The sequence below is a fragment of the Cygnus atratus genome, chromosome 29 (genome assembly GCF_013377495.2).
Source record: "Cygnus atratus isolate AKBS03 ecotype Queensland, Australia chromosome 29, CAtr_DNAZoo_HiC_assembly, whole genome shotgun sequence".
Taxonomy (NCBI): domain Eukaryota; kingdom Metazoa; phylum Chordata; class Aves; order Anseriformes; family Anatidae; genus Cygnus; species Cygnus atratus.
Window position 1 is genome coordinate 210821 of NC_066390.1, and position 10466 is coordinate 221286.

The following is a 10466-nucleotide window of genomic DNA, read 5'->3' on the forward strand; positions in this document are numbered from 1 at the left end:
CGTTCTCCGCGGTCCCTGTAGGGCTCATATGTGCATTCAGAGGGACCATACATCCCCCAGAGTCCCTAGAGGGCCCATACATGACACTCAGTCCCTATAGGTTCCATATGTTCACCATAGTCCCTATAGGGCCTATACGTGCCTTGCAGTCTCCATAGGTTCTTTGTGTCCCCCGAGTCACTATAGGGCCCATACGCATCTCCAGGTCCCTATAGGGCTCATACGTTCTCTCAGGTAGGTCCATACAGGGTCCATATTGGTCCCTATAGGGCCCATATGTGACCCCAAGGTCCCTATAGGGTCCATACACGTCCTGAGGTCTGTATAGGGCCCATATGGCCCCCAGGTAGGTCCATAAAGGGCCCACACCAGTCCCTATAGGCCCCATACACAACCCTAAGGTCCGTATAGGGCCCATACATGTCCCCAGGTCCTCATAGGACCCATATGTCCCCCTAGGTGGGTCCCTACAGAGTCCGTACTGGTCCCTACAGGCCTTATAGGTGGCCCCAGGTCCCTGTGGGGCCCATACACATCCCCAGGTCCGTACAGGGCCCATATGTCCCCCCAGGTAGGTCCCTACAGGGCCCACACAGGTCTATAGGGCCCGCACACGCCCCTATAGGCCCCCCACACGACCCCCAGGGGGTCCCCGCAGGCCCCCACGTGACCCCTGCTCCCCGCAGGGCCCCATAGGCTGCGCTGCGCGGGGCGGGGGCGCTGGCGCGCCGTCCTCCGCCCTGATTGGCCGAGCCGGGAGGAAGAGGCGGGCCCTCCGCCCCGCCGCGCGGCGCCGATTGGCGGAGCCGGGCCGCGATCCCGCCCGGGCGGGGAGGGCGGGGCCCAGACGCTGTTTGTGTGCTCGGGCCGCGACGGGAGCCGGGGCCGCCGCAGGTACCGGGGGGCCGGGCCGGGGCCGCGACCGGAACCGGGAACCGGAACCGAGAACCGGGGCCTGGGGCTGCCTCCGGGCCCGTCCGTGTGAGGCCGCGGCCGCCGCCGGGCCGGGGCGGGGACCCCCGGGGCCCTCCCGGTGCCGCCGCTCCCTGCCCGGCCCCGGGGGGCTCCGGGGCCCGGCCGTGCTCGGGCGGTACCGGGGCGGCACCAGGGCGGCACCGGGGCGGGGGGGGTGGAGCGCGGCCGGTCCCCAGCGGGTCCCCCCTGAGCCACCGGGGCCGGTACTGGGGGGGCGCCCCGGGGGGGGGCTCCGGTGAGGGCGGGCGGGCGGCGCTGCCCCGGCTCGGCGCTCGGTACCGGGGGCTCCGTGCGCCTCCCGGGCTGCCGGGGGTGTCCCGGGGGCCCCCGCGCGCTGTTCCGCCACGGGGCCGTGCCCCCCGGTGACCCCGGTACACGGCTGGGGGTTACCGGCGGTAACCGGGCCCGGTGTAGCGGGGGGGCCGAGCCGCACGTCCCGCTCCTCCCCCCCGAGCCTGCTCCGGGCCCGCGGTTGGGCCGCAGCGAAGCCGGGTGGCACCGGAAAGCCGTTACCCCGCGGGGCTGGCGCAACCCCGGGGCCCTCCGGGGGCTCGGCCTTGGGGCCCGGTGGCTCTCAGCCCCCCGTCGGCGGAGCTCGGCCCCGGGAAGCGCCGCTCGAGCGCCGCTGCGGCACCCATGGGTGCCCCCGGTGGGCGCGGGGCCTTGCTCCATGGGTCCCGCCCGGCAGGCGGCCGGTGCCGGTCCCGATCCCGGTCCCGGTAGCCGAGCGGGTGCTGAGCCCGGGGGGTGCTGGGGGCTGCGGGAGGGCCCCGGGGTGCTATGGGGGGCAGCGTGCACTCTGGGCCCCGCCAGCACCGGTGGGGAAGGGGAACTGGAGGGGAGCTGGCGGCCGGTGGCGTGCCCGGTGTTGGCTCTGCGCTGTCCCCGTCCTGCCCGCAGCTCGGTCGGTGCGCTGGTAAATCTCTGCCGGGGGACCGGAGCTCTACGAGGGGGAATGAAACGGGGGGGGGGATAAGATTGGCCCTAAAGAAACCCAAAATCTGGCTCCCTCCAGGCCCGCGCGCTGTGGTGCTCCCCGCGCAGCGACCCCTCGGTGTCCGCCGGGTGGGATGTGCCAGGGATCCGCCAGCACCGGGGGGGAAACGGGGAGATAAACGGGAGGGATTGAAAAAAAAAAAAAAAAAAAAATCAAACCGGGCTGAGGAACTTGGAGGCCGGGCCGGGAGTTTGTCTGCAGCCCCTCCTCGGGGCGGGGAGGGAGGCGAAGCAGCTGAGGAATCTGCGCGCAGCAGCTGGAGGGAGCAGCCCCGCCTCCAGCCCGTGCGGGGCTGCCCCGCGGAGCTGGGGGGGGGGGGGGGGGGCTCCTGTGACCCCCCCCGGTGTGAGAAGTGCTGCCAGGAGCGTGGCCCGCAACGAGTCTGCGTTGGCCGCAGGAGCTGCGCCTTGCGGGGTGCGGCGCGTCCGCGCCGTGCTGACCGCTCTGCTCTGCTCTGCTCCCCTTCCAGCACTGCCCAGCAGAGCCGACGCCAGCGCCCCGCTCCGTGCCGCGGCGTCGCTGCCTTCCCGCTTCGCAGGGCGCGCGGCGCAGCAGCAGCCCGGCCATGACCAGCAGAGGAGCTGCCAGGCCGAATGGGCAGGCCCAAGCTAGCAAAATCTGTCAGTTCAAGCTGGTGCTGCTGGGTGAGTCGGCGGTGGGGAAATCCAGCCTGGTGCTGCGCTTCGTCAAGGGGCAGTTCCACGAGTACCAGGAGAGCACCATCGGGGGTGAGTCGGCTGGTGGCACCTGCCCACAGGGTGCTGCGGTGCCCGGGAGCCAAGCACCGGGGCCTCCGAGCTCCCGCAGCCGCCATCTGCGCGCGTTTTGCCTTGCGCCAGTTTTATTTCCTTCCAACACGAGCCAGCGTTGGGCCCTGAGCTCGTGCTGGTGGCTGCGATCCGTGGACAAGCCGCACGAGTGCTTTTGGAGAGAGCCCTGCCCCGCGTCCTCCTGGTGGGGCCAGGCTCTCGCTGCGGTCCCCACACCTCGGCTGTGGTCTCGCAGCGGTGATGCCGTGGGGCACGTGGCGGCCCCTGGCCTGCAGCCGGGGCAGGAGTCCCACCGATCCCCCAATGAGCGCCGCTGTTCACCTGGAGCAGCTGCGTATGCTCCCAGTGCGTCCTGGCAGCATCCGAGGGGCCGTGGGCTCCCCGCAAGCCCAGCTCCGTGTCCCCCCGGGGCTGTTCGGGTGCAGGCAGGGTGCCGGGGGGCGGTCGTTTGACGCTAATGCTCCCCTCCCTTCGTCCCTCCCTCCAGCGGCGTTCCTCACACAGTCCGTCTGCCTGGACGACACAACGGTGAAGTTTGAGATCTGGGACACGGCCGGCCAGGAGAGGTACCACAGCCTGGCCCCCATGTACTACCGGGGGGCGCAGGCGGCCATCGTGGTCTACGATATCACCAACCAGGTGAGGGCCCCGGGGCAGCGCCGCAGGCAGGGGGTGGCTCGGTCCCTGGTGGGGGTCCCGGTGAGACGCCCGCCGGTGCTGCCGCCACCGGACTTGGCCTTGAGCCCCCGCCTCTGCTCGCAGGAAACGTTTGCGCGGGCGAAGACATGGGTGAAGGAGCTGCAGAGACAAGCCAGCCCCAGCATCGTCATTGCCCTGGCTGGCAACAAGGCCGATCTGGCCAGCAAGCGCATGGTGGAGTACGAAGTAAGTGCCGGTCTCGGGCTCCTCAGGGCCGGGGCCGGTTCCGCCCGTGCCTGCAGCCGTGCTGTGCGGCTGCCGACCCCTCAGCCGGGCGCCGGTGTCTCTTCCAGGAGGCGCAGGCCTACGCAGATGACAACAGCCTGCTGTTCATGGAGACGTCGGCCAAGACAGCGATGAACGTGAACGATCTCTTCCTGGCCATCGGTGAGCCTGGGGGGCTGCGGGGGGGCCGAGCCGGGCTGCGTGGGGCAGAGCTCCCAGGGGTCCTGCCCCACGGCGGCTTCGCGGCAGAGCCGGTGAGCGCGGGGGGAGCTCGGGGGGGGTGGAGGCTTTTCCCTCCCCGGGAAGCATGGGGGCAGCTGGGGCGTGCCGGGGTCTGCCCGTGTGGGTGCGTCCCCATGGTGCTGAGCAGCTCCTGACGCCCCCCCCGCCTGTCTGCCCCCCCCAGCCAAGAAGCTGCCAAAGAGCGAGCCCCAGAGCACGAGCGGTGCGGCGGGGAGGAGCAGAGGCGTGGACCTTCATGAGCAGAGCCAGCAGAACAAGAGCCAGTGCTGTAGCAACTGAAGGGCGGCCGGCGGCAGCGGCCCGCGGGCAAGAAAGAGCGAAGCCGTTAACGTCCCCCCCGTCCCCCACACCCCCCTCCGTACCGGCACACTGAGACCCGTCGGAAGCAGCCCCCCCAGAGCTCCGTCTAACTGCACTTTTTAACGCTTCAGAGCCGCTGCCAGAGCCCCGTTACCACCCGATGGCCTGGAACCAGATCCACCGGGGACTTAACTTCCAGAACCGAACTCTTCTTCACTTTGTATTATAGGTGCAGAGAGCGACCTAACTCCCCTTCTGCCCCGCCTGTGCCCCCCTCCCGCCTCCCCCTTTGCTTTGGTAAATCCTGCTCTCGGTCCCGCCGGGGCGCGGGGACGCGAGGAGGCGGCCGCGGCACCCTCAGACGTCGGCTTTGTGGTGTGGGGTTGGGAGCAGACCCCCGCAGAGCGGCATTCCCCCGAGCGGGCTGCCGTGGGGTTATTTTTATTTTCTTTTTTCCCTCTCTTCCCTCCTCTTTCTTCTGTTTCGCTGCCCGGGGCTGGGGGGGAAGCTGCGGTGTCCTTACCTTCTTCCTCGGTGGCCTTTTTTTGCTGGAGGATCGGAAGTGCCTGGGAACCTCTCACGGGGGAGGGGGGACGCGGGGAGACAGCGGGGACCCCGAGCTCCGGCCCCGAGCACTGCCGGCCGCGGGGCCGGCACACTTGCCCCCCGGTGGAGCCGTGCAAATCCCCGCCACCACCTCGGTGTCCCCCCGGTGATCCCGGCACGGCTGCGGCGGGCGCCCCGCGCTTTGCCCCGTCCCCACCCGGTTGGCACGCTGCTGCGGGATCGCCCGGCCCAGCCGCACCTCGCCGCTCTCCCTCCGGCTCCGTGGGGCTCAGCTCGCTGGAGGCGCAGGGGCACCGGGTGCTCCTCCGGTTCCTTTTCCTCTTTTTCCCCAGGGACCTTTCCCGGCAGGGTGACCCCGCAGGCACCTCTGGCTGCGTGCGGTGCCCTTGGGCTGGGGCCAGGCGCCCGCGGCCCTGCGACCGTTGCCCCTAGCCTTGGCTCCCAGCCCAAAGCTGGCAGCGGGGGCACCTGGGGGCTTGGTGGGGGCACCCCCCCTCACCCCCCCCCCAGCACCCCCGTGAGCCCCCACCCACCCTCAGCCCCCCCCCTGTGCCCCTCACCCCCCAGGCTCCCCCCGGGGCTGGCAGCGGGGTCCCAGGGCTGGGTCCAGGTCCCGGGGCTGGGTTCAGCCCTCGCAGCCCCCCCCCCGGCCGGGCGCCCCCAGCCCCCCGGGGTCGCTGCAGCTCCCCGGGGCCTTTTTTCTTCCCCGCCCCCTTCCCCCCCCTTTCTCCGCTCCTCGCGTCTCCGGTTCGGTTCCTGCCGCCGCCGTGCTCCGGGGGAGCGCCGCCCCGGCGGCCCCTCCCGAGCGCGGTCCCGGCCGCGGCTGCTGGCTTCGCGGTGTATTTAATGTAAGTAAAGGACAAAACCCACAAAAAAAAAAAAAAAAAAAAGGAAGAAAACCACCCAAAACGCTCCGTCTGCTGCCCGCGGGGGGGCGGGGCGGCGCAGGGCCGGGGGAGGGGAGGCGGCGGAGCCCGGTACCGGGGTTCTTGGAGCCGGGCCCGGGCCCACATCCGGCAGCGCCCCGATAGCGCTTATCGGGGGCACCGGGCGGCGCCGCGCCCCGCCCGCGCCGCGGCCCCTTTAAGGCGCGGCCGCCCCGTGCTGCGGGGGGAGGGGGCGTGGCCATCGGGAGAGGCCTCGCCCCTCGCCCCTCTCTTAAAGCCGCAGAGCGCCCCGAGAGCCCCGGTAACGACGCAGGTGCGGGGAGGGGGGGGAAGCGGCCCCGGCACCGGGCGGAGCGGGGCGGGAGGGGGACGCCCGGACGGTCCCGGCCCCCGGTGGGCTCCCGGCGGCCGCAGGAGCCGCTCTCACCGCGCCGCTCTCCCCGGCCAGGTCCCGCCGCGATGCTGCTGCTCCGCGCAGTCACCGGGCGCAGGTAGGAGCCGGGCCCGGGGCTCCCGGTGCCGCCCCCCCCGGGGGTCCCGGTGCCGCCCCCCCCCCCCGGGCCGCCCTCAGCGCCGCTCTCCCCGCAGGCTCCCGCTGCCGCTGCCCCGCCGCGGCTGTTCCCGGACGGGCGCCGCCCGCTTCGCCGCTGGCAGCCCGGGCCCGGGGGGCACCGGGAGGGCGGCCCCGGTGCTGGCGGCGCTGCTGGGGCTCGGCGCCGTCCTCGCCTACGGAGACCGGAGGCGGCGGGTGAGGAACGGGGGGGGGAGTGGGGAGGGGGGCGGCGAGGGAACGGGACCGGGGGAGGGGACGGGAGGAAGGGGGGGAGCGGGAGGGGAGGGGAGGGAACGGGGCTCCCCTCGGTGCCTGGGGTGCCGGGACGGGGGGGTACCGGGCTGTCCCGGGGTACCGGGGGGTGCCGAGCTCCCGCTGACGGGGCCGGGGTCCCCCAGACCGCCCAGGCCGCTCAGGCCCCCCGGTACCCCCGGTACACACGGGAGGAGGTGGGGCGGCACCGCTCGCCGCAGGACCGCGTCTGGGTGACCCACGGCACCGAGGTCTTCGACGTCACCGACTTCGTGGAGCTGCACCCGGGGGGTGCCGACAAGATCCTGCTGGCGGCCGGCGGGGCGCTGGAGCCCTTCTGGGCCCTCTACGCGGTCCACAGCCAGCCCCACGTCCTGGAGCTGCTGCGCGAGTACAAGGTGGGCGAGCTCAGCCCCGAGGAGGCGCCGCCGGCCACCGCCGCTGCCGGCGACCCCTTCGCCGGGGACCCCCCCCGGCACCCCGGGCTGCGCGTCAACAGCCAGAAGCCCTTCAACGCGGAGCCGCCGGCGGAGCTGCTGGCCGAGCGCTTCCTGACGCCCAACGAGCTCTTCTTCACCCGCAACCACCTGCCGGTGCCGGCGGTGGACCCAGGCTCCTACCGGCTGCAGGTGGAGGGCCCGGGGGGCCGGGCGCTGTCGCTGTCGCTGCCGGAGCTGCGCAGCCGCTTCCCCAAGCACGAGGTGACAGCCACGCTGCAGTGCGCCGGCAACCGCCGGGCCGAGATGAGCCAGGTCCGCCCCGTCAAGGGGCTGCCGTGGGACATCGGGGCCATCAGCACGGCCCGCTGGGGCGGCGCGCGGCTGCGCGACGTCCTGCTGCATGCCGGCTTCGAGGAGGAGCGGGAGGGCGAGTGGCACGTCTGCTTCGAGGGGCTGGATGCCGATGCCGGGGGGGCCCCCTACGGTGCCTCCATCCCCTACGGCCGTGCCGTCAGCCCGGCCGCCGACGTGCTGCTGGCCTATGAGATGAACGGCGAGGAGCTGCCCCGCGACCATGGCTTCCCCGTGCGCGTGGTGGTGCCCGGCGTGGTGGGCGCCCGCAGCGTCAAGTGGCTGCGGCGGGTGGCTGTCAGCCCGGCCGAGAGCCCCAGCCACTGGCAGCAGAACGACTACAAGGGCTTCTCCCCCTGCGTGGACTGGGACACGGTGGACTACAAGACAGCGCCCGCCATCCAGGAGCTGCCGGTGCAGTCGGCCATCACCCACCCGCGCCCTGGGGCGGCAGTGCTGGCGGGGGAGCTGACGGTGAAGGGCTATGCCTGGAGCGGCGGCGGGCGCCCGGTGGTGCGGGTGGACGTCTCGCTGGACGGCGGGCGCACGTGGCAGGTGGCGCGGCTGTCGGGCGAGCGGCCCCCGCTGGGGCGCGCCTGGGCCTGGGTGCTGTGGGAGCTGCAGGCGCCGGTGGCGGCGGGCGCGGAGCTGGAGATCGTCTGCAAGGCGGTGGACGGCAGCTACAACGTGCAGCCCGACAGCGTGGCGCCCATCTGGAACCTGCGCGGGGTGCTCAGCAACGCCTGGCACCGCGTCCGGGTCTCCGTTCGCGACTGAGGGCCGCGGCCCCGCCGCTTTTCCTTTCTCCCGCCCCTTCGCGTGCACGGCCGCGCCGCCGGCGGCTCGAAGGTCACCACTTTACAGCCCGCGACGTGTGAAAGTGGCTCCATAAAGATTGCGCAGCTTTTATGGACTCGCTGCTGCTGCTTCCCGGGGCAGGGCTGGGGATGGCCTCAGGGGACCCCGCAGCCCCCCCATACCCCCCAGCACCCTGCAGCCCGCTGTGCCTCTGCCCCAATGTCCCAGGATCCCCGTCCCTCCCCCCGCTGTCCCCTCGCCCCCCCCCCTCCCCGGCCCTTTGGGACCCCAGGTCCTGCCAAGACCCCACAGCCCCTCCAGGACCCCCCGGGCTCCCTGCCCCCCCCTCACTGCCTGTAAGGCCCCCCCTGTGCCCCCCGGGCTTCCCATGCTCAGGGGGGGTCCACGGAGCTCCCCAGTCCCCTTGTCTCCCCCCCCGGTCCCTGTGGAGCCCCCCTGTATCCTAGTGTGTGCCCACCCCCCCCCCCCCCAGTCCCAGGGGCTCGTTCCCGGTCCCCGTGGATTGCCCCCCCTCAGTCCCTGTGAAGCCCCCCTGGTCCCAGTGGACCCCTTCTTGGTCCCCATGGATCCCCCGGTCCCTGTGGAACCCCCCCGGTCCCTGTAGACCCCCCCCTCCCATATCCCAGTGCCCCCCCTTCCCCCTCCGGTCCCGGGGACTCCTTCCCGGTCCCCGTGCACCCCTCAGTCCCCGTGGACGCCCCCCCCGTCACTCCCCCGTCCCCGTGGACCCCCGCGGTCCCTGTGGACCCCCCCTCTCCGGTCTCGGGGGCTTCTTCCCGGTCCCCGTGCACCGCCCTCCCCAGTCCCTGTGGAGCCCCCCCGGTCCCCGTGGACCCCCCCGGTCCCCGTGGAACCCCCGGTCCCGGTCCCCCCCCTCCCTCCCCGCGGCTCTCCGGGGGGCCAACGGCGTGCCCACCTCGGGGGGGGGGGGGGGTCTCGGTACGTCCCGGTACCACCCCCGGTACCTCTCGTGGCGTCGCTGCTCCCGCTTCGCGAGCCTCACCGGCGACCGGTGACCGATGATGATATCGGCGATCGGTGACGATCGATGATCGGTGACGATCGGCGATCGATTGCTCCCGCCTCCCTCCCTCCCCCCGCCCCCTCTCGCCCCCCTCCCTCCGGGGCCCGCCCTCGACGCGCTCGGCGCTCGGCTGAGCCCCCCGGTGCCGGCCCGCGTTGGCCGCCCCCCCCCGCCCCCCCCCGCTGCCGCCCCCCCCCCGGCGGCTCGGCGCTCGGCTGCGCGGCCTGGCTGCGCGCGGGGGCCGGAAGTGGCTCGGGGCCGGCGGGGGGGCCCGGGCCCTCCTCAGGTGAAGCCGCCGCCGATGGAGCCGCCGCCGTCGCCGCCGCCGGGCCGCTGAGCCCCCCCCCCCCCCCCCCGCACCCAGCCCCCCCCCCCTTCCCGCCGCTGCTCCCCCCCCTCCCCCCCCCACGCCCGGGCCGGGGGGGGCCGCTCCTTGTCCTGCCGGTGAGGGGGGGGGTACGGGGGGGGGATGGGGGGAGCCGGGGGGGGGGACGTGGGGGAGATGGGAGGGAACGGGGAGGGCGGGGGGGGGTCTCCGGGGCGGGGGGCTTCGGGGAGGGGGGGGGCTGGCACCGGGGGGGGGGAGCTCGGGGCGGGGGGGGGGTCCCGGTCCCGGTCCCGGTCCCGGTCCCGGTCCCGGTCCCGGTCCCGGTCCCGGTCCCGGTCCCCCCACAGGTCGCGGGCGCTCAGGGAAGCGGGGGCAGGGGGTTGGGGGGGATTTTGGGGGAGGGGTCGTCGCCCCCCCTTCGGCCCTACAGCGCCGCTTCCCCGGGATGGGGCCCGGGGGGGGCACCCCGGGGGCACAGCCTCAGGCACCGGCGCTCGGGGGGCGGGCTGCGGGCCCGGGGCTGCCTCCTCCTCCTCCTCCTCCTCCTCCTCCTCCTCATCTTCATCATCTTCATCCTCGTCCCAGTCCCGGCCCGGGGGTGTCGCCGGTGCCGCCACCTGCGAACGGTGGGCAGCCCCTGGCCCAGGGTGGGGGCCGCCGGCCACTTCGGGGCCTCGGGGGACATCGCCGAAGTTGGCTGGGGCTGGTTGGGGTTGGGGCTGGTTGGGGTTGGGGCGCTTCGGGACCGGGGCTGGTATCGGGATTTTCCCCCCGTTCCTTTCCCCCTTTTCCGTGCTCTGCCCGTCCCCGTGCAGCTGCCCGCCCTCCGCAGCTGTTCCCCGCTGCTTCCCCCCGGGCCTCGCAGCGGGTTTCTGGAGCGTCGGGCTTGTGGGAGAGGGGTTTTGTAACGAGCCGCTTGCGGGCGGGATGGGGCGAGGAAGTGGCACGCCGACCCCGTTAGGGCGGCACGGCGGCGGGACGCAGCGCTCCGAGCAGCGCCCCTGCGTGCCGCTACACCGGGGTCGAGGTTGGAGCT

At 73.5% G+C, this 10466-nt stretch overlaps 2 protein-coding genes across 2 annotated transcripts; both read left to right on the plus strand.

The window, feature by feature from the left end:
* Window positions 1–824: 824 nt before the first annotated feature.
* On the plus strand, window positions 825–4897 carry RAB5B (RAB5B, member RAS oncogene family). The gene is made up of 6 exons (XM_035571638.2): window positions 825–894; window positions 2442–2700; window positions 3230–3381; window positions 3505–3627; window positions 3735–3828; window positions 4073–4897. Exons 2-6 carry the CDS (start codon window positions 2538–2540, stop codon window positions 4186–4188), a joined length of 648 nt encoding a protein of 215 aa, XP_035427531.1. The 5' UTR covers window positions 825–894; window positions 2442–2537; the 3' UTR covers window positions 4189–4897.
* A 961-nt stretch (window positions 4898–5858) lies between these two features.
* SUOX (sulfite oxidase) lies at window positions 5859–8172 on the plus strand. The gene is made up of 4 exons (XM_035571622.2): window positions 5859–5976; window positions 6112–6154; window positions 6252–6411; window positions 6615–8172. Exons 2-4 carry the CDS (start codon window positions 6123–6125, stop codon window positions 8034–8036), a joined length of 1614 nt encoding a protein of 537 aa, XP_035427515.1. The 5' UTR covers window positions 5859–5976; window positions 6112–6122; the 3' UTR covers window positions 8037–8172.
* The last annotated feature ends 2294 nt before the right edge of the window (window positions 8173–10466 follow it).

Excerpts from the sequence above, each read along its gene's own strand:
- RAB5B (XM_035571638.2), top strand. The coding sequence starts at position 2,538 with ATGACCAGCAGAGGAGCTGCCAGGCCGAATGGGCAGGCCCAAGCTAGC. Across the intron at positions 3,382-3,504 it reads TCTACGATATCACCAACCAG|GAAACGTTTGCGCGGGCGAA; the intron begins GTGAGGGCCCCG and ends CTCTGCTCGCAG. Across the intron at positions 3,829-4,072 it reads CGATCTCTTCCTGGCCATCG|CCAAGAAGCTGCCAAAGAGC; the intron begins GTGAGCCTGGGG and ends TGCCCCCCCCAG.
- SUOX (XM_035571622.2), top strand. The coding sequence starts at position 6,123 with ATGCTGCTGCTCCGCGCAGTCACCGGGCGCAG. Across the intron at positions 6,155-6,251 it reads CGCGCAGTCACCGGGCGCAG|GCTCCCGCTGCCGCTGCCCC; the intron begins GTAGGAGCCGGG and ends CTCTCCCCGCAG. Across the intron at positions 6,412-6,614 it reads ACGGAGACCGGAGGCGGCGG|ACCGCCCAGGCCGCTCAGGC; the intron begins GTGAGGAACGGG and ends GGGGTCCCCCAG.